A 22,540-nucleotide genomic window follows, 5' to 3' on the forward strand; every position below is an offset into this window, starting at 1 on the left:
CTGAGGCTTGATTTGTGACCCAAGATGTGATCTATCCTAGAGAATGTTCTCTGCGCCCTGAGAAGAAAGTGTAATCTGTTTTTGGATGGAATGTCCTATAAATATCAATTAAATCTCTCTGGTCTGTTGTGTCATTTAAAGCTTGTGTTTCCTTATTTTTCTGTCTGGATGATCTGTCCATTGGTGTAAGTGAGGTGTTAAAGTCCCCCACTATTACTGTGTTACTGTCGATTTACTCTTTTAGAGCTGTTAGCAGTTGCTGTATGTATTGAGGTGCTCCTATGTTGGGTGTACATATATTTATAATTGTTATATCTTCTTCTTGGATTGATCCCTTGATCATTGCATAGCGTCCTTCCTTGTCTCTTGTAACATTCTTTATTTTAAAGTCTATTTTATCCATTATGAGTATAGCTACTCCAGCTTTCTTTTGATTTCCATTTGCATGGAATATCTTTTTCCATCCCCTCACTTTCAGTCTGTATGTGTCCCTAGGTCTGAAGTGGGTCTCTTATAGACAGCATGTATCTGGGTCCTGTTTTTGTATCCATTCAGCGAGCCTGTGTCTTTTGGTTGGAGCATTTAATCCATTCACGTTTAATTTAATTATCGATATGTATGTTCCTATTACCATTTTCGTAATTGTTTTGGGTTTGTTTTTGTCGGTCCTTTTCTTCTCTTGTGTTTCCCACTTAGAGAAGTTCCTTTAGCATTTGTTGTAGAGCTGGTTTGGTGGTGCTGAATTCTCTTAGCTTTTGCTTGTCTGTAAAGCTTTTGATTTCTCCATCGAGTCTGAATGAGATCCTTGCTGGGTAGAGTAATCTTGGCTGTAGGTTCTTCCCTTTCATCACTTTAAGTATATCATGCCACTCCCTTCTGGCTTGTAGAGTTTCTGCTGAGAAATCAGCTGTTAACCTTACAGGAGTTCCCTTGTATGTTATTTGTCATTTTGCCCTTGCTGCTTTCAATAATTTTTCTTTGTCTTTAATTTTTGCCAATTTGATTACTATGTGTCTTGGCGTGTTTCTCCTTGGGTTTATCCTGCCTGGGACTCTCTTCACTTCCTGGACTTGGGTGGCTATTTCCTTTCCCATGTTAGGGAAGTTTTCAACTATAATCTCTTCAAGTATTTTCTTGGGTCCTTTCTCTCCCTCCTCTCCTTCTGTGACTCCTATAATGCGAATGTTGTTGCATTTAATGTTGTCCCAGAGATCTCTTAGGCTGTCTTCATTTCTTTTCATTCTTTTTTCTTTATTCTGTTCCGCAGCAGTGAGTTCCACCATTCTGTCTTCCAGGTCACTTATCCGTTCTTCTGCCTCAGTTATTCTGTTATTGATTCCTTCTAGTGTAGTTTTCATTTCAGTTATTGTATTTTTCATCTCTGTTTGTTCATTCTTTAATTCTTTTAGGTCGTTGTTAAACATTTCTTGCATCTTCTCGATCTTTGCCTCCGTTCTTTTCCTGAGGTCCTGGATCATCTTCACTATCATTATTCCGAATTCTTTTTCTGGAAGGTTGCCTATATCCACTTCATTTAGTTGTTTTTCTGGGGTTTTATCTTGTTCCTTCATCTGGTACATAGCCCTCTGCCTTTTCATCTTGTCTGTCTTTCTGTGAATGTGGTTTTTGTTCCACAGGAGGCAGGATTTTAGCTCTTCTTGCTTCTGCTGCCTTCCCTCTGGTGGATGAGGCTATCTGAGAGCCTTGTGCAGGCTTCCTGATGGGAGGGACTGGTGGTGGGTAGAGCTGGCTGTTGCTCTGGTGGGCAGAGCTCAGAAAAACTTTAATCTGCTTGTCTGCTGATGGGTGGGGCTGGGTTCCCTCCCTGTTGGTTGTTTGGCCTGAGGGGACCCAACACTGGAGCCTACCCGGGCTCTTTGGTGGGGTAATGGTGGACTCTGGGAGGGCTCACGCCAAGGAGTACTTCCCAGAACTGCTGCCAGTGTCCTTGTCCTCACGGTGAGACGCAGCCACCCCCTGCCTCTGCAGGAGACCCTCCAACGCTAGCAGGTAGGTCTGGTTCAGTCTCCTGTGGGGTCACTGATCCTTCTCATGAGTCCCGATGTGCACACTGCTTTGTGTGTGCCCTCCAAGAGTGGAGTCTCTGTTTCCCCCTGTCCTGTCGAAGTCCTGCAATCAAATCCCGCTAGCCTTCAAAGTCTGATTCTCTGGGAATTCCTCCTCCCCTTGCCGGACCCCCAGGTTGGGAAGCCTGACGTGGGGCTCAGAACCTTCACTCCAGTGGGTGGACTTCTGTGGTATAAGTGTTCTCCAGTTCGTGAGTCACCCACCCAGCGGTTACGGGATTTGATTTTATTGTGATTGCTCCCCTCCCACCATCTCACTGTGGCTTCTCCTTTGTCTTTGAATGTGGGGTATCTTTTTTGGTGAGTTCCAGTGTCTTCCTGTCGATGATTGTTCAGCAGTTAATTGTGATGCCAGTGCTCCCGCAAGAGGGAGTGAGAGCACATACTTCTACTCCACCATCTTGAAGCAATGACTGGTGGCGCAGTGGTTAAGAATCTGCCTGCCAATGCAGGGCACACGGGTTCGAGCCCTGGCCCCGGAAGATCCCACATGCTGTGGAGCAACTAAGCCTGTGTGCCACAACTACTGAGCCTGTGTGCCGCAGCTACTGAAGCCTGTGTGCCCAGAACCCACACTGCACAACAGAAGCCACCACAATGAGAAGCCTGTGCACGGCAATGTAGAGTAGACCCCGCTCGCTGCTTCAGAGACAGCCTGTGCACAGCAACGAAGACCCAACACAGCCCAAAATAAATAATTTATGAAAAAGAGAAAAAAGAAAAGAAAAGGATAGCTTTATTGCTTTGTCAGCAAAGGGAGACACACTGGGCTTCTGCCTCAAAAACTGTGTATCCCCACCTTTGATTGCTTTCCCCTTCACAGAAGAGTTCATCCTCCTTCAGGGCTCCCTCTGTAGCCATCTCTGGTCCTGTTTCCTGAAAGTTCTGCAGCTGCCCTCGGCTTTGACACCGAGTGGGTCCTCGCTGTATCCTTGACTGCCTTCCCTTCTCGCCTGTCACACTCATCGTGATTGTCAGGCACGTAGTGCACGACCCATTTATCACTCATTCCTGGAAGAGAAACAGTGGCAATCTGTCTTGACTTGTGACTGTGTTTGCTGAAGGCAAACTGCGGTGGGTGTAGGGAAGTATCAGCAAAGGGATGGGGAAATAGCGGCATCGTCTTATTATTCGGTTCCACTGACGGGGCGGTGAGAGCTTAAGAGTCAGGTGGTTGAACGGCGTGAGCAGAGAAGACAGCCCGGGTGTCTAGACTCGGCCAGAGTGCGATGCAGTCCAGAAGGGCTTAGGCCGTACGTCAGGAAGTATTTCTTGGCGCCGATGTAAAGAACAGCAGGAATTTAAGAACCAAACTGTCCCATGCTGGTTCTTTTCTGGAATGGGGCTGGGGCCGCATGTGATCATTGTTCACCGTGTCAGGGTTGTAGGACCTGGGTACACCGCTCCGCTTTTGCCTCATACAGGTGACTCCAGCACGTGCGTTCCATTCCTTACCTCACCGTGCGGCCTCCCCTAACTGTAATACTTTCAGGGCCCAACACTCCATTTGCTGTCCCGAACCTTCGCTGCTCTCTCTGTTGGAAGAGTCGTCCCTGGCTGTCCCCAGGACTTGGTGTCCTCATCACATCCTCTGGGGAGGCCCTGCTCTCTGGGGTCCCAGAGCGCTCTGGGGCCCTTCCCCAGTTTGAAAGCTGTTAATGTGTAGACCCGGCCTCTCTGTGTGGTACATAAATCCTTCCTGATCTGATGTGGCTGGCGCAGCCTTCCTCTCTAACTTTATCTCTGACTGTTCCCTTCATCCTTTTCTCAGAAATGCCCAGTAAACTCCCTGGCCACGTCTCAGGGCTGCTACCCAGATGAGGTGGACGGTGGGCTCTGTGGTAACTCTCTTCTTTCTGCCACTGAGCTGCTACCTTCTGTGCCCGAGTCTGTAGAAAACTGTGTTTTATTTATTTATTTTTTTACTTTTAAAATGTTTATTTCACTTTCATTTTTTATGCTAATTTTAAATTTTAATGTTTTACTGTTCTGGCCGCACTGTGTGCACGTGGGATCTTAGTTCCCCGACTAGGGGTTGAACCCGTGCCCCCTGCAGTGGGAGCGCGGAGTCTTGACCACTGGACCGCCAGGGAAGTCCCACTGCTGCGTTTTAGAGGAAACTCAGGAAACACCCCTCCGCAGAAGCTCTCCCTGCACTGGCTCTCCTCCTCTGTGCCCCCAGGGTCCCCGCTTGGCTCTGCGGTGACACCCACGGCCTTGTGCTGTGATGGCGTCTTCTGAGCTAGACTCCCGTGCTGGGGTCACGCTTGCTCCTTTGTGTATCCCGGATCCTCGTGCTTAGGAGAGGCTTGGAGATGTTTGCTGAATGAGTGCACACAGCATGCTAGATCCAAGCACGTGATAAAGGAAGGGGATGATGGTCTCTCAGGAGCAGAGGAAACAGCACAGGACCCAGATACGAAAGGGGGAAGAATTCGCTTTTTTTCTTCTCCCCAAGCCTCTTCCCCACACCAAAGAGCCGCTTCTGTGCCAGCAGTGGGAACTTTGCTGATCTGGTAGAGGAGGTGGTGGGAGCTGATTCCTGCAGGGTTAACCTTTGGACAGATGGAGCTGCTCTTTTTTTTTTTTTAACTTAAAAAAATGTTTTTTACTTATTTATTTAATTTATTTTTTGGCTGCGTCGGGTCTTCATGGCTGCGTGCGGGCTTTCTCTAGTTGTGGCGAGCGGGGGCTACTCTTCGCTGTGGTGCCCGGGCTGTAGGTGCGCAGGCTTGAGTAGTTGTGGCGCACGAGCTTAGTTGCTCCGCGGCACGTGGGATCTTCCCGGACCGGGGCTCGAACCCGTGTCCCCTGCATCGGCAGGTGGATTCTTAACCACTGCGCCATCAGGGAAGTCTGAGCTGCTCTTTTAAAAAAAGTTATTATGAATGATTTTGAACATACAGGAAGCTACAAAGAGTAACATCGTGTATCTACCACTCGGATTAAGAAATAAAAGGGCTTCCCTTCCCTGGTGGCGCAGTGGTTGAGAGTCCGCCTGCCGATGTAGGGGACGCGGGTTCGTGCCCCGGTCCGGGAGGATCCCACGTGCCGCGGAGCGGCTGGGCCCGTGAGCCGTGGCCGCTGCGCCTGCGCGTCCGGAGCCTGTGCTCCGCGACGGGAGAGGCCGCAACAGGGAGAGGCCTGCGTGCCACATCTTTTTCGTTTTGATAAGTCAGTTACGTTAATGTTTCAGATGTAGTGGATCGATGGTTACATTTCAGTTGAAGATACCCGTTTGAGCCTTATCTGTGTGTCTGATTTATAGAGCCAAGAAGCTGGTTTAAAACAGAGATGGGTATGTGGAAGGTTCATATTTATATAAACTCCTACAAAGAAAGAATGAGGTCCTATTCAGCAGGTTGTTCAGCATTTCCTTTTAAATTTTTTGTTGAGTTTTAACCAGAGAGCATTTTGGATTATTTTGGGGATCTGGACTGCTCACTGTGGAGCTATTTGTTATATGAATGTTTGAGTGAATAAATGAATGGAACGATAGAACTGAACATGAGAATGATAAAATATAATGGAATAAATTAAAACCAAGTTAGCGTCCCTGAGTCGAGGGGTTAAAGTGAAAAGCTTCTGGTGGGGGGAGGGTCCTCACATTCGTTTACTGTCAGCCTGCTGGAGGCTACAGTTATTTTTATTTTAATTTTAAATTTTTTAAAAAATTTATTTTATATTGGAGTATAGTTGATTAACAGTTTTGTGTTAGCAAAGTGATTTAGTTATACGTATACATATATCTATTGTTTTCCCGTTTAAGTTATCGCAGAGTACTGGAACAGAGTTCCCTGTGCTGTACAGGACTCCTTGTTTGGTATCCATTTAAAATATAGCAGCGTGTACATGTCAACCCCAAACGCCTAGTCTGTCCCTCCCCTCGACCCTCCCCACCGGTAACCAGGGGTTCATTCTCTAAGTCTGCGTCTATTTCCGTTTTGTAAATACGTTCAGTTGTATTTTTTTTTTTTTTTTGGTTTTAGATTCCACATATAAGTGACATCATATATTTGTCTTTCCCTGCCTGACTTCACTTAGTATGATCATCTCCAGGTCCATCCACGTTGCTTGGAGGCTAAAAGTTTATGTGACGTCTGCCTTCGGCCAACACCCCTGTCTGGTGGCAGGGTCCTGACACAACGGCAGTTTCTTTTCTTTATCACGAGAACCTGGGCGGGCCTGATGTGCTTCCCTGGTGCGGGGCCCGAGCCAGCCCCCTGTGCGGCGAGACCTCTGTGGTCTCCCCTGGTCTGGACCCTGTCAAGACACCGGCTGCCCTGAAGCCAGTCTTAGCTCGCGGCAAATATGGCCAGTGTCGCTGACAGGCTTTTTATGCAGCCCTTCCTGCCACAGCCCTTGCTGTGTGGAATCGTGGCTGTTTTCCTGGCGGTAACACTGCATCCTGGCCAGGTGCCTGTGAGGTCATTGCTGAGCGTCACCTTGGAGGGCTGTCCAGAGGATGCTTGAGGTAGAGTGTTAGCTTGCTAGGGCTGCCGAAACAAAGTGCCACAAACCGTGCGGCTTCAACAGAAGTGTGTCTCCCGGTTCTGGAGGCTGGGTTGGTTTCCTCGGAGGCTCCCTGCTTGGCTTGCAGGTGGCCGTCCTCTCCCTGTGTCTTCACAGCATCCCTCCCTCTGTGTGTCTCTTGCCAAGATGTCCTCTTTTTATAAAGACGCCAAGTATTGTATATCGGATTAGGACCTATACTAATAACCACACTTTAACCTGATCACCTCTGTAAAGACCCAGTTCCAAATAAGGTCACATTGTGAGGTACTGGGGGTGAGGACTTCAACACGTGAAGTTTGGGGGACACAGTGCAGCCCCTAACAGGTAGACACACGGTAGGGTTATGTGTGAATCGTTAAAAGGCTTCTTGCAAACGTGGGATTTTCAGTGACTAGGGAAGCGAGTGTTCTTTCCCACATTAACATTTGCCTACTTTCTGACAGATGCAGGAGCCAAGTCACAGTTCGTTACCACAGACCTGGTCTACTACAGCAAGCTTATTTACTTACTAACTTGTAGGAAGGAAGTTGCAGAGATCAGTTTACAAAGGGAGATTTTGTTATTAGAATTACATATAAATTGATTTTTTCCCTGAGAGTTTATTGCCTGAAGGCTTGCCTTGTGGTTGCTTTTTTTTTTGACTTGTTTTCAAGTTTATTTCAAGTCGTTGTTAAAAAAAATAACCCGAAAACTTTTTGTTGTTGTTGTTCTAGATTTAAAAGGAATTGCATTTGTCATCCAGAGTCAAAGTAATTCTTTTCATGCAAAGAAAGCAGAACAGTTAAAACAAAGCATCTTAAAGCAAGCTGCAGATCTTACACAGGTATGTAGAGGTGACTTGGAATGTCAGACAATTATTTATTTCTTGATTCATTTATGTTTTCCAAAGCTCTTGGTCCATAGATGATCAATTTTATTTAGATAAAATACGTCTTTTTTGTTTTGCTGGCTTAATATGGACTGTATTGTTTAAAAGGCTCTAGTTAATTTCTAATGCTCAAAGCATCATATTCTAAATTATTATATATATATTTTAAGAGAATTATATAAATGTATACGACTATCATGGTTTCATCATAAAGTATGATAGAAAAATGTGGAAGAAGTAACTTTTTAAAGGCAGAGCTTAAAATAGCAAAGATAATTAACGTTCAAAATTTTGGTAACAAGTTCTAAGGCAATTTTTATGTTGAAATAACACTTTCATTAACCTTAGTGCGGTGCTTCTTCTGTGAGTTTCTTAATCCGTTTTTTAATTGGATCTTATTAATTGAACTTTTGATTTGATTTATAATGTAATATCCAAGAAGGATTATGGAGAGAAAGATTGACACGTCCAGGTATACTTCAGTAATGTTTAAAATAGGCGTGAACTGAGTTTAAGTCTGTCCTGAATGATGCTGGAGGTTTGGGACAAAGGAAGATCTACCTTCTTGTGCTGCCATGTAGGAGCTTCCTTTTTTAGCCAAGCAAAGAAATTCCTCCCAGCCCGCTCCACTATATGGCTGTGGCCTTCAAGACAGAAGTGCTGTCTGGAGGTAAAAGCCATCAAGATCTCTCTGACAAGAGACCTGTGTGTTTGACAGACAGCTTCTTTCTGTTGGTGGGAGCTGGGAAATAAAGGGTTGGAAATATCAACGGAAAAATGAACAACTGTAACGGTATTCAAGGTTAAGGCACTGCTGACAGTAAGGCTTCCTGTGCTTAATCTTTAAATGCTTTACGTATGAAATTCATCCACCGTCCCCACGTCCCCGCAAGGACAGACCCTTGGTTCCCCTACTTGGAGCATCGTACCCTCTCAAGGGAGAGGAAAGTGTTGCAGCCTGTAGACAGGTGGTTGGGTTGTTTGTTTGTTTGTTTGTTTTTGTGGGTACTTGGAGATAGGAGCAGCCTTGATGAGTTTAAAGTTCCCCTTTGTCTGGAAACCCAACTTTGGAGATTTTCTTCTACTAAACCGTTTCAGATTCCATCAGAGAGGAAGTCCTGCAGCAACCATGACAGGCTGGGATTCCTCCGAGGGCTCTGGTAGAGGCCTCTGCGGGGCTCGGGGAGCAGGGGCCCACAGAGTCCCTCAGTGGGGTCCAGGTGAGCATTCGTGGAATTTAGCTCAGTTGGGCCTTGGCTGTTACCCCAAACTGTGAATCAGTGATGATGTCAGGACAGAGTTATGTATCGTTTGAATTCATATATGAATTAAGGGCACATATATCTCTGTACCTTGTTCCCAGAAACACCTTCCCTTTTGTAGAGGCAGATTCATGTGTGTTTTATTTATTTATTTTTAAAATAAATTTATTTATTTATTTTTTGGCTGCGTTGGGTCTTCGTTGCTGCGCGCAGGCTTTCTCTAGTTGTGGCGGGGGGGGGGGCTACTCTTCGTAGCGGTGCGTGGGCTTCTCATTGCGGTGCCTTCTCGTTGCAGAGCATAGGCTCCAGGTGCGTGGGTTTCAGTAGTTGTGGCATGAGGGCTCAGTAGTTGTGGCTCGTGGGCTCTAGAGCGCAGGCTCAGTAGTTGTGGCGCAGGAGCTTAGCTGCTCCGCGGCATGTGGGATCTTCCCGGACCGGGGCTTGAACCCGTGTCCCCCGCGTCGGCAGGCAGACTCTCAACCACTGCGCCACCAGGGAAGCCCTCGTGTGTGTTTCAGATTACATATCTTCCCCATTTAATTCATACTGATAGACCTTGCTGTTAACGTGGGTGACTCCGTACGTTGCCAGCGAAGGCCAGCTGATCGAGAATATACCCCCAGTACTTCCTCTACTATTTGTCAGCTCCTTTTTTGTTGTTTTTAAATTGTGTGGTTTTTTTTTTTTTTTTTTGGCCTTTTTTGTGCAAACGGGTACACATCACTGGCTCCCTACCTGCCTTTCCCCCTTCCCTCTTCTGGGAAGAGGAGCTTCCAGGGAACCAGGGGCAGGACATTGCTCCCAGCACTTGGTTCACAGTGGGGAAAAGGCATGGGGTGCCTTTTGGTGGGAAGCAAAATAGATTATATAGATTATAAACTGTTCCTCCTCCTTTTCTGCCCTGTAGGCGGAAGGTGCTGCTAGGGGCTGGGAGTGCCTGCTTCCTCGGGAGGCCTGGGGCTCCTTAGAGGATCTGGCCTGGGAGGCAGGACCACTGGGTACTGAAAACTGGCCGTAGACTGGGGAGCATGGTTACAGGGTCCCATCTAAGCTGCACTTGGTCGTCATGTTTAGTGACGGAGGCCAGGTGGCTGCAGCTGATAGGGTGTGGGTCCAGTGGAGCCGTGGGAACCTCCTTAGCTTTTGCCAAGACGGTCTCACCAGAGCTTGTAAACTAGAGTCCCCGTCTCTGATCCCAACTTCATTTGCCACCACTCATGCCCTTGCATTGTTTTGCTGATAGTTTCGAACTCCCTGTGGTCCCTGGGGTCACCTGTCAGGCCAAGCCTCTGGTCCCTTGCACAGGACGACCTTCATTTTGACAAGCTCCCGGGTCCCCATGAAGCCTTTCTGGGCAGTGTCTTGACTTGCAGGGACAAATCACTTCCTCCTTGGTTCCACTTTTATTGTATACTTTTCACTTCATACTATTTTTATTTGTTACGTCTCTGTCTCTTTTATAAATTTCGAGAGCAGAGAGTGTGTCTTACTCGTTTTTGATGCCTCAGAACCCAGCACAGAGCTTTCCATGTACTGAACCTGGTCCTCAGTGAATGTTCATTAAACTGAATCCCTGAAATTCATTATCTAATTTTTCCTTATTCTCTTTTCTGTTGTAATAGAAGTTTCCTTTTACTTCTCTTATAGTATGGTTGCTTTTTTCTTACATTGTTTGTTTGTTTGTTTTTTAATTGAAGTATAGTTAATTTACAATGTTGTGTTAGTTTCAGGTGCACAGCAAAGTGATTCAGCTTTATGTGTGTGTGTGTGTATATGTATATATATATATATATACTCTTTTTTAGATTCTTTTCCATTTTAGCTTATACAAAAGTAGGTCTTTTGTTGTTGATCTGTTTTATATATACTAGTGTGTATATGTTAATCCCAAACTCCTAATTTTTCCCTCCCTTCTCCTTTCTGCTTCGGTAATCATAAGTTTGTTTTCTATGTCTGTGAATCTATTTCCGTTTTGTAAGTAAGTTTGTATCATTTTTTTTTAGATTCCACATACAAGTGATAGCGTATGATATTTGTCTGTCTCTGTTTGACTTCACTTAGTGTGATAAATTCTAGGTCCATCCATGTTGCTGCAAAGGGCAGTATTTCATTCTTTTGAGTAGTATCCATTGTATATATATGTACCACATCTTCTAATCCATTCATCTGTTGATGGACACTTAGGTTGCATCCATATCTTGCCTATTGAAAATAGTGCTGCTGGGAACACTTTCGTCTACACACACGCAAACACATACATACCCTGCATGAAATCACAGGGTCTTTGAAGGCAGCTGCTGTGGCTTGTTCTGTTTTTGCTTCCTCCGTAGCGCCTTCAGCATAGTGGGTGTTCAACACAGGACAGTTGAATTGAATCCAGAATAAATCGAACAAATGAAAGCTAAACATTATTCTAAGTGAATTATTTTATCTGTTAAAAATTTATTTCGTTAATTTTTAAATTGATAAGGGCCAACCCCTCTCATATTAAGGGTAACTACTATTTTACTTCCCCCCGGGGAAGCCACAGCGTTTAGGGAGAAGAGTAGACGAGAACACTAAGCGTGGCTTGATGCTCAGAAAGTATGATCTCATGAATAAGTGAATGTCAGTATGGGAAGGCACCAGAAAGCTCACCGCCTGCTTTCACACAGACAGTATAACAGCGACTCAGGAAGGTGGTGATTTACTTCCACTGCAAACAGTCCCTCTTGGGGGAGGCAGGGGGAGGCAGCTCTGCTCTGGTTTCCTTCTGTCTCGTTCCTTTGCCATAAGCTGAGAAGCACAGTCCTCGTCTGTGTTGCTGAAGCGGGCTAAGCACCCTCACGTCTGCATGCTGGCGTGTGGCGGGCACGCAGCTTCCTTTTAAGGATATAACCTTGAGGTTGTACACACACGATATTAGCAGCTGTGCTTTCATGGGTGCATGCTTCTCAACCCTCAAAACTTAGAAAACAGTTCTGTTCCTCCCAAGTGTTGGACTTTTCTAGCAGTTTATTCTGTGCTTCTGCTTGGTTTCAGTGTGCTTCTACTTCATTGGTATTGTATTGTCCTTTGCATTTACAGTTTGCCACTTAGACCACCCGTTTAGCTGGTGACTTAGATTGCCACTAGGTGGCAGTATTGCTTTTACATTTAAAGACACCTAATTAAGCAGTATCATCAGGCAAACCCCTCTCCCCCAGCGTCTGATTTAAATGATGATAATAAATGGAGTCCAGACTAAAGCAATTGGAAACCTCCCTTTAATTATCAGATAGTCTGTTTTTCTTATTCAGTGCTTTCCTAGCATGGAAGCCAGTATGAGTACTGAAGTACTTATGACAGAATTTCGTTTTAGCACTTGGATTTAATTTGCTCACAAGGTCCAGGCTGTACTGTTACGACCTAGGTAATTTCATATTTGGGTTCACAAGTCTTTTGGTAGTTGAAATGGCTGGAAAGATTTTACAGTTTGCACCTGTACAGGATACTGGTTCATTTTTTTCTCTTTGTAGAGTTCTGTATGTTATGTATGTGATTTAAAGTTGAATTTATTCCAAGAATAGCATCTTGGAGACCCACAGATCGTCGAAAGCTCACACCGGGTCTGTAGACATTACCTGGGGCAATGATGAGCTACCCTGACCCAGAACTACGTGAAAACAGAGAAAGAAGATTAACTGCAGAGAATTAAGTGCCGAGATGCACATACTCTAGGGCAGCGAAGTCACTTGGAGAGGGAGCTAATGGCTACCTAGTTGCAACTTGACTGGAACTTGGTTTAAGAAACTGACATATTCTTGCAAAAGAACTGACAGCCTTGTCAGCAGCTGGGGAAGATGCGGACAGCTGAATCCGGGGCAGATTTGTCAGGGCATCCCCAGTGCTGCTGCAGAGGCGGGCTGGCTCCTCTGAGGGGTCAGCTCCATGGTTTGCCAGGTTTGCGCTGCGCCTCTAATGGGACAGGATGTCACCTGCGACCTGAATCATGAAGTCTTCAGGTTGCGGTTTCGGTTTTCTCCATCGATTTGCCCACCACGAGCCTTCACCGCAGTTGCTTAGTGAGGGAGGAATCAGCCGCAAGTTTTGTCATCTGAATATTTATCTGATAGTCCAAAATATCTCTTCCACACCACCGGATGTCTAGAACTGCTGTTTATTTATTCATTACTCCCGTCGGGTTGCACTTGACTACGAAATCTGCCAAAAATTAAGGTGCAAAAATTTAATGGTTTCTGCAGTTAGACATCTGCCTCTAGCTGTTCTCTTCTGCTTTGGCAAGTCATTGCCTACGCCTGTTTTGCCTCAAGATGCTACAGTGTGTTCTTACTGAAAACATAAACGTTTTTCATTCTTCTCATTCGAGTATAAAAACAGGAGCCTTAGTGAACTTTCTATCTGAAACGTAATACCGTACTCGGAGTTGTTACCAGAGTGGTGAAGCGGTTTCCCTTGTTTTCTGAAACAATCTGGGTCATTGTGAGTTGTCACTCCCAGTTCCAGGTTTGATGCTTATAAGGCAGTTCATAATGGTTTTCAAGTCTATAATGATACAGTTCTTCTAGTCAGAAAGCTAGCAGGCTTTACCAAGCGCTTCCTATGTACAGAGAACCATTCTGGATTGTTGTGGAACAGAGTTAGAGAGGAATTAGAAAAGATAGTCTAGTTCTTTGAATTACTTATAAGATAGATGGTAACGATCTCATAATAGAAATGACTGTATCATTAAGTAGAAATTGGAAATCCAGAATAAGTCTACTGGGCTTCCCTGGTGGGGCAGTGGTCGAGAATCCGCCTGCCGGTGCAGGGGACGCGGGTTCGTGCCCCGGTCCGGGAAGATCCCACGTGCCGCGGAGCGGCTGGGCCCGTGAGCCATGGCCGCTGCGCCTGCGCGTCCGGAGCCTGTGCTCCGCAGCGGGAGAGGCCACAGCAGTGAGAGGCCTGCGTACCACAAAATAAGTCTACTAAAATATCTATTCAACAATATTAATTGCACATCTGTGGCTACATTAGGTACTTTTGAACGTAACAGGACATCTCTGGACAGTCCATGGGGCCCTTGAGAAAGACGATGGTCACGAAGCTGTTTAGGAAGTAGAGCGATATGTAAACAGCGCATGAAGGAAGACTTTTATCCGATCAGATAGGAGAGACAGGAAATGAGCTGGAGAGATGTTGGTTTGGAACAGAGAACCAGATCTGGAAGACGAAGGCATGAACCATCAGGAAGGTTTGCTTTGAGGGTGCCAGGGGACCTCGGATTTGTTCAGGGGGGCGAGGAAAGCGTGTTTTAGCAGGGATAGTGCTCTTTTTAGATCACAGTGGATGGAAAGCAGAGCTGGTAATATGGTTGACCGGTACAGGGTTCCTAAATGTACATCTACGGATAGAAGAATGCACATTTGGAAGAAGTGTTACCTTTTTTCCCGAGTGTTTTCTCCCTGCATTACAGATGGAAGGGTAATGTGAACTTAGAAAGACTGACTCTACAAAGAGGTGCACGAACAAAAGCCAGGTGGAGGTAAGGCTAACAGAAACCCATAAGGAGAGTTTGTACGACAGTCTCTGGATTAATCAGGCCCTTGAGTGTGTTTTGTTTTAAATACCTATTATGTGCATGGCATCTGCGTGTCAATTGTGGTTTGACTTCTGCTTTTTGAACTTGAAAAAAAAAATTCCTTCTTGAGTGAATGTTTGTGTGAAAATTCTTATTTTTTTTTGTGACATGAAATGGGCGCAGACAGCTCAGTCTCTGGTGAAGACTCAGTTGGAGAAGCTTGAGTTTATGTTGTGACGGAGAGGCTGTAAAATGAGAGTATTTTTTCCCTTCTGGGACCTGGGATCCGGTAACCAAGGCTGATCCTAGATTGACATAATTTTTACTGCACCTTCAGAAATGTATCAACGCTTGCTTAAAGTTATAGAAACCTAATTAATGTTCACCAAAGGAATTTCAAAACAAGATTAAATTGGAAGTAATAAAGGAGAGAGGAGAAAGCATCATTGTGTTTTTTTAAAACTAGGTTCTAGTAAAATAAAGACTCATGTACATTTTGAAGACTCTGAAGTATGACCTTAGCACAAGGCACAGGTCATGTGTGGTTGGGGAATCACTTTGAATGGGAGACAGGGAATAAGCCCATGTAGGAGTGACCAGTCAGCAAGAGGGGACAGGCTGAATTGGGAATGAAGAAAGGACCTGAGGGAGGGCAGAACCGCGGATAAGTTATGGACCCCCCCTTTTTTTAACATCTTTATTGGAGTATAATTGCTTTACAATGCTGTGTTAGTTTCTGCTGTATAACAAAGTGAATCAGCTGTATGCATTCATATATCCCCATATCCCCTCCCTCTTGCGTCTCCCTCCCACCCTCCCTATCCCACCCCTCTAGGTGGTCACAAAGATCTCCCTGTGCTATGCGGCTGCTTCCCACTAGCTCTCTGTTTTACGTTTGCTAGTGTGTATATGTCCATGCCACTCTCTCACTTCGTCTCAGCTTACCCTTGCCGTGTCCTCAAGTCCATTCTCTACGTCTACGTATGGACCCATTTTTAAGGCATCCTCCAAATACAGTAAAGAAAATTCAGAAGTGGGTTAGGCTTTTAAGGTTTTCTTTTGGGGGGGGGGTATGGTGCCCCTGTAAATTTCATTTCATGGCAGTATTGGATTACATTTTCTGTTTTAGGCCCAAAGGGGCCAGACTAGCTGCTTAGAAACCTCCATACTCTCCCTTCCCACAGCTACATAGCTTCTGAAGAGAACAGACGCTTCCAATTTTGTTGCCTTCTTTTGTGGTATGAACTTCATTTAAAAGCTGGCAGAATCACAACCTTACAAATAAATGATTCTGCTAATTCACAGAAAGGTTTGGAAGTCACTGTTTTCTCAAGAAGAATTAGGTCTTGGCTCATTAGTTTAAAAAACCTCATTTCCATGTGATAAGCCAGGAAAGCTGGGAGCAAAGCCTTTCATAGATGAGCGGGAAGAAGCTTGAGAAAATGGCCTTGTGTTTTCTAGTTTTAGACTCTTTTTTTATTGGCAAGGAGACGGCGTGAGGGGCTTCATGAAAAGGTTAGCTGTGAGAGTCAGGTCGCTTTCACAAAACTTTCCTTTTTAGGTGAGAGCAATTGGATGCTTAATTACTTAGTGAAAGTTTGTTTTTTGTTGTAATCGGTAGGTGTTAAGTAATCACATTAAGTTATTAAAGTGGAGTTCTTACTACACTGCTGTGAAGAATTTATGCATCCTTTTACCAAGTATTTGTGGAATATTTACTTAGGCAAGGGCCTGGGCAAGATGCTCCAAGAGGAAACAGAGCAGTGAGACCGAGTGCACTTCCTCGGGGGGGGGCTTGCTCCGCTGTAATGAATTCTTCACACCGCGTCGTGAGTGTGGGTCTCTGTTTGGCACCCCGCATTTGGACACCTTCCCTTACTGGAGATTTCTACCTGGTGCGACTCTGGTGGGAGTGGGCTCGGCCCACTCAGGACATCAGAGGCCAGACTCGGGGTCTCCCCAGCTCACGGAGGGTGGCCAGCTGGATGTTGCCACGCGGGATTCTGAGTCTGGAGCTAGGGACCCATTACAAGTGGTTTATTTACTTACTTACTTACTTACTTTATTTATATTTGGTTGTGCTGGGTCTTAGTTGTGGCAGGTGGGCTCCTTAGGTGCATCTTGCCCGCTCCTTAGCTGTGGCACGCAAACTCTTAGTTGCGGCATGAATGTGGGATCTTAGTTCCGTGACCAGGAATCGAACCCAGGCCCCCTGCATGGGGAGCGCGGAGTCTTAACCACTGTGCCACCGGGGAAGTCCCGAGTGGTCACTTCAGCCCTCACTCTCCTGGTCACTTTAGATCTCACATCGGTGCCCAGGGGACCAAGGGCGGGGGCAGTGTGTGCATGCATGTGTTGGAGGAGGCCAGTGCTCTGGGGCGGGTGATGCCCTGCGGGGCGACCTTTTCCCGGTGAGTCCCTGTGGAGGGGGGGCCCTGCCCGTGCCGCCCTCTGGGAGGCTTGGGCTGGGGGGGCGGGGCACTGCACGTCACTTCCTGCAGCCGCGTCAGCAGCCACCGTGAGAACACAGGCCAGGCAGCAGCCCGCCCGCCCTGCCGGGAAAGGTCAGCGGAGGCTCTGTCACGACATTTGAACTGAGCCTTGGAGAAACAGGAAGAGTGTGCCGGGGCGGCTGTGAGGGCCCCCACTGACGGAGAGAGTCAATCTTGGGTCTCGCAGGATGTTGGCACAGCGGCCAGCTACTCTGTGAGCTGCTACCATGAATTCGCATTTGGGGAGGTGGGCTTGGAGGGGACTAGTGAGACCGCTAATACGTGGCGCCGGGGTCTGCGGTGGAGACCCTGGAGGAGGGTTGGAAGCCACAGGAGTGACCACAGCTGACGTTCGCCAAGTGTTACTTTACCTCGCGCTCAGGCCAGTACACTAAGCCGCCTTCAAGCCTCAGCTCATCGAAGTCTGTGAAGTGGTTTCTGTAATTCTCCCCATTTAGAGAGAGGAAACGGGCTGAGAGGGCTTGAGCGACTCGCCCACGCTCACATCTCTAACGATCAGTGCGGCCAGGCTTGCGTCTCGGTTCTGATCTGCCTGCTGACACACAGGTGGGGCCTTAATCACGGGGCCAGGTGACAGATCGCTGCGGCTGCTGTGTGCAAGTAATCCACGCCGGTTCGCAGGCAGTGGCCTGTGCCCTCTCTCACCCTGCCCGGCTTTATTTATTTTTTTCAATACCATTTATCCTTGGCATTGTATTCTAGATATATTTGCTTATTGCCTGTATCCTTCTTTAGAACCTGAGATCCAAGAGGTCAGATCCAAGACTCTGCCCGGTCTTTTCACAGCTGTTTACTATGTTCCTAGAACAGCGCCTGGCACATAGTAGTTGCTCAACAAATATTGTACAGTCATCATACTGTTAATAACCATCACACGCAAGCTTGTGCCAAGTGCTTGGCATGTTTTAACTCAACTGATCCCCACGACTGCTGTGACCCCCATGTTAGAGATGAGATCACAGACCACAGGCAGGTCTGGGAACTTGCTCAAGGCTGCAGGGCTCAGAAGAGCTGGAGCGAGGATTCTGATGCAAGCACTTTGGCTCCAGAAATCAGGTCCCTACATGCTAAGCTTTATTGCCTTTCATGAACGAGTGAATGATCAGTTAAAACAGAGTTATATGAGCTATAAAAATGTACATAGTAATGCATTTCACAGTAAATAATTAATAAAAAGAAATTATATCAATGATGAGGTAATATTTTTCTCTTGTTAGGAAATGACAGGTTTCTGGGGAAAAAATATATTTTAACATAGGCTCAGATGCCTGGAATGTTTGTCATTATAGCATCACTGTAATCTCCTGGTCCACATGTAAATCCTGGGCTTTTAAAGGCTAGTAAATCTGTCTGATATATGTTCCAAACAGGATATTATATCCTCGTAAGATAGACCTACTTCTTATGGAAGAAATAACAATAAACAGATGTTAATTTTTGTCATGATTTACTTGTTGGTGTAAAAGCTCAGTTCAGTGCCTGAGAATTATGTAATAGTTGGAATTTGGAAATACAGTTGAACTGGAATCAGTCTTAAACGCAGGATTCAGTCCTTTAGAACTTTTACCTAATACTGAACAAATATCTTGGTTTTTGCTTTCTCATTTAGTACTTGGTCTGAATAATGAGACCAAATTAGACCATAAACTCATGTACCTAAATTAAGATGTGGACAAGTAACAACTGTTGACAAGGGAAGAGGCCAGCATCATGGAGTTAAATTAGTTGAACTTTTTCCAGACAGAGGCAGAAAGACTAAAGTGGTTCAAAACCCAATTTGCCTAATAAAGTTATTTATGACATTTAAAATATTAAGCTGCTTTGATTCATATTCAAATGTCGGCTTTTTCATTCATACTATTTCTAGATATAAATTTTTAATGATTTCTGCCTCCGTATAAAGAATAATGGGCTTTTTTCTCCATTCTCAAAGCATTTTTAGAATGCTCAGCTATGAAATCAAAACCCTTTCCCAAATGAAGGTGATGAATATGTATGAGAACCAGGTAATGAAGTAGAGTGTTGGTTTTGAATTTGTTGGTTCTCAGTAATTATTAATGGCATTAAATGTGCATATGCCTTGAAAAAAAAAAGTTCAAAGGAAGTACTGCCTGAAGGTCCAGTAGGCTTTCTAACTTCAAAATGCTTATTAGGATAGCAGTTGATGCCAGTGATGGAAATAAAGGTAGATTTTGCTTCAACAAGACAAATAGTGTTAACGTACGATGTTTAAATTACTGTGATCAACTTTTTCTTTTCCTTTTCTGTCATTTACCCATATTTGATTATTTGCATTTTTAGTCCCTTTATGCTTGCCTCTGTTATGGTGTTATCTCATTTTTGATAGAATTTTACCTTCAACTTTTAGGTTTGAAATAGAATCATGGTTTGGTGAATAGGCATCATTTAGATTGCTGACAGGCAGGACTGTCTTTGTTATAGCTTTTAGCTTTTATTCCAAAGGGCTCTGTTGATAGAACATTTTCTTACTTTTTCCTTGATTTTTCGTTTGAAAACTCTTCCTTATTCAACCCTGCAATTACATACTAGAAAACTCTCTTTTCATCTAAAAGTGCTGTCAGGTGGTGCTTTGGCATATTTAAGGAGGTTTAAGTCTTGTGGATAGAACAGACAGTAGATATAAATAACATAAATTATTACAATCCTGAGTGGTAAGAACTGAGATAAGATCATTTGATGGAAAATTTTATTGTGACCTTTTAAATTATTTTTATCTTAGAGGTGCTAATACAGATGAGTATGTGTGTATCTAAGTCTGGGTCTGTATGTGCATTCACACACGGTATATATACACACAGACACACAAACATACATGCATATATATATATATATATGCACACATATATATAAAACAAGAATAAGAGCTCTTCTTCCTTTTTGAGGATTAGTAGACAAAACTTTATTTATAAGTAGAATGGCTTTGGCTTAATCAAGAGTTAATCAAGACCAGGTTTCTGAGTATCAAGGGAGGACCTGTTTTATACTTTTAAGACAAAGGTATTCACACATATTTGGAGATAGTTACCAACATAGCTATATACTAGTTTTTGAAATGTTTCTATTTGGAGATACAGGGGTACAGAAAACTTGATTGTCATTTTTGTGTTCACCAACTGAAGCAAATACAAAATCCAGGCATGTGATTTAGTAAACAAAAAGTAATGTTGACATCACTTGTATAGGTCCTAAAACTCAGAAGGGTGCTTCTTGTTTGATAATCACGTTTTTGTATTTATTTTTGCTCAAAACAATTTTTTATTTAAAATATATTTTAAAGCATATATGTAATAATTTCATCCTTCTGACCCAAATATTTTCATTTTTCTGGCTCCTTTCCAGTCTCTATTCATCTGTGATTTTGTTTTACATGGTTGGAATTATGTGTTTTAACCTTTGACAGAAAGACATTCCCATTGTCATAATGTCTTCATTATTATAATTTCAGCTGCTATATAATAGCTCATTTGCAACTTTTTTCTTGTAAGATTTCTTTTAGTGTTTGCTGTGTTTCTTTTCTAGCTAGTTCATGTTAGCATGCTCCCATAATTATTTGAAAGTTTTATGCAAATATTAATGTTACTAGTTTTCTTCACACATGATTTTTGCTCTTATATAATCCTCATGAATATGTATGTGTGTGATATATATGTATGTGTATATATGTATATATGCCATATGTATGTATAAGCATATAGCTATATATGCGTGTATATGTATAGATATGTATAGATATGGCATACATATGCATGTGTATGACATACATGGATACAGCATATAGCTAATATATGTGTATATATATATACACATATATACATATATATGTATGTATATATGTATATACACATACATATATATGTGTATATGTATGTATACATATGTATATATATGTATGTATGTATATATATATATATATATATATATATATACACACATATATAGCAGTTTTTGAAAAGACAATGAAACTTACTTCATTATTCGGAATCAACAGTAGGAAAGCCCAGATTACATTGGGGAGCTGCTAATTCAGCCTTCAGGAGTTTGCTTTTTCTCTCTGACATGCCATATTGTTCGTGTGATTTAACCTTTGATTACTGTTTTTACATTTCATATTTGTACACGGCAGTTAAAAAAATACTGCATGCGATGAAGAAATGAGGCTTATTTGATATCCAGAAGATTTATATTGGAAACCATTCTTTTCTTCTTAAATAATAAACTTATGTGAACTTAAAGAATGGTATGGCATCTACTTTAGTGTGGTAATATTTCATATAGTTAAGCATGTATTCTTAAAGTCTTTTGTAACAATTACCAGGCTGTAGGCACTACAAAACAGAATATCCTACAGTTAGTTGGGGGGTGTCCAAGCATATTAGGTGTCTGGGTTTTGACTTGTCTCAACATGAAATGGATTAAATAGTGCTTAGCTTCAAAGCTCACATTTATAGCTTTAAAGATATGACTCTCTCTCTCTCTGTAGTAGAGCAGGTATGTATATGTAACCGTAGCTGTGTCTATTTCTGGATCTTAGTTCCTCCTCAGTTTATAAATTTTGATATTACATCACTACGCTATTACTGTTGTTGCCTGAATACTTGAGGATTCTATTTCTAGTGTTTAGACCCAAAGCTCTTCATAATGATGGTGTTTTAGTGTTTTTAGGGCACTCTAAATTTTTTTCTTCACTTGAGGTAAATTGGCTATTATATCCTCTTGTTTAGCCCGAAGTGTTTTATTTTCCATGTGCTTCCTCTGTTGTGTACACAGAGAAAGCTGTCTTTATGCCTCTGAGTTTGCCCTGACTTCCGCTGGGCTCTTGACTTCCGGTCGGCTTTGCATGTCTGCAAATTCCAGGTCTGCTCCGGGTGTCACTGGAGACCCTTCCTGGAGGGCCTCTGCGCCATGTGGAGCATGGGGGCTGAGGAGGCTGTGTGGCTTCAGCTAAAATCCTTCACTTCTAGTAGCTCCCAAAGGGAAGAAAAAAGAGACGAGTAGGAAGAGCAAAGTGTCAGATCTTTAAAAATACCTGGTTTTAAATTTGAGTCTTTTTAAGAAATTGCTGCGGTCACATTGTGTTTTTTACTTGTTTCTCTGCTTTGACGGTCATTTCTTCAGGAAGTCCCCAGAGTCATCCTCCTTCACCAGCTGGCTCAGCAGGAAGGCGCGTGGACCATACTTCCGTTGTTACCGCAGTACGTTTCACGTGACACGTGCTCATTATTGGTATCTCTACCTGACGCTCGTAGGCTCCCTAGTTTTCTTACTCAGAGGGTGATTTTTCTTCAGAGTCAGGAAGTAAAGTCAATTTGGACTCTATGACCCCTACTGTAATCGGATTTCTTGATGACCGATTCTTTTTTTTTTTTCATGTTTCACTAGGCAATGGGTTTTATTTGAATTAATCTACACTGACCGTAATTCCCCAGCTCCTTACTGTTTGTCTCGTATCTAAAACAATTCTTCCCAAGCTATACATCATAAGTACGACTTCAAGCTAATTAGGTATTTCTTGGATTTTTTATAAAAATCATTCAGTTCTGAGTCTCCTGTTTTTATATCTAGTGTACCATAGGTCTTTAGAACTACTTTAACTTAATATTAGAGAAAATTAGATATGTTTATAGTCAAACTGCATTATTCATACAGTTTAAGCATTGATGATCGATTCTTAATCATGAATAGCTTTTATTTTTAAATACGTTTCTTTCTTAAAAGATATCATGTCAATATATTTG

General features: G+C 43.7%; 1 protein-coding gene across 2 annotated transcripts in view; it reads left to right on the forward strand.

The window, feature by feature from the left end:
* Positions 1-22,540, forward strand: part of B3GLCT (beta 3-glucosyltransferase) — a 101,365-nt gene that overhangs the window by 20,921 nt on the left and 57,904 nt on the right. For both annotated transcript variants that reach the window (XM_059042191.2, XM_067016797.1), the window contains 2 exons: positions 7,316-7,425; positions 21,921-21,997. In XM_059042191.2, coding sequence (XP_058898174.1) covers positions 7,316-7,425; positions 21,921-21,997 — 187 coding nt within the window. The remainder of the gene's footprint in view (positions 1-7,315; positions 7,426-21,920; positions 21,998-22,540) is intronic.

Source organism: Kogia breviceps, chromosome 16 (genome assembly GCF_026419965.1).
Source record: "Kogia breviceps isolate mKogBre1 chromosome 16, mKogBre1 haplotype 1, whole genome shotgun sequence".
Lineage (NCBI taxonomy): Eukaryota > Metazoa > Chordata > Mammalia > Artiodactyla > Physeteridae > Kogia > Kogia breviceps.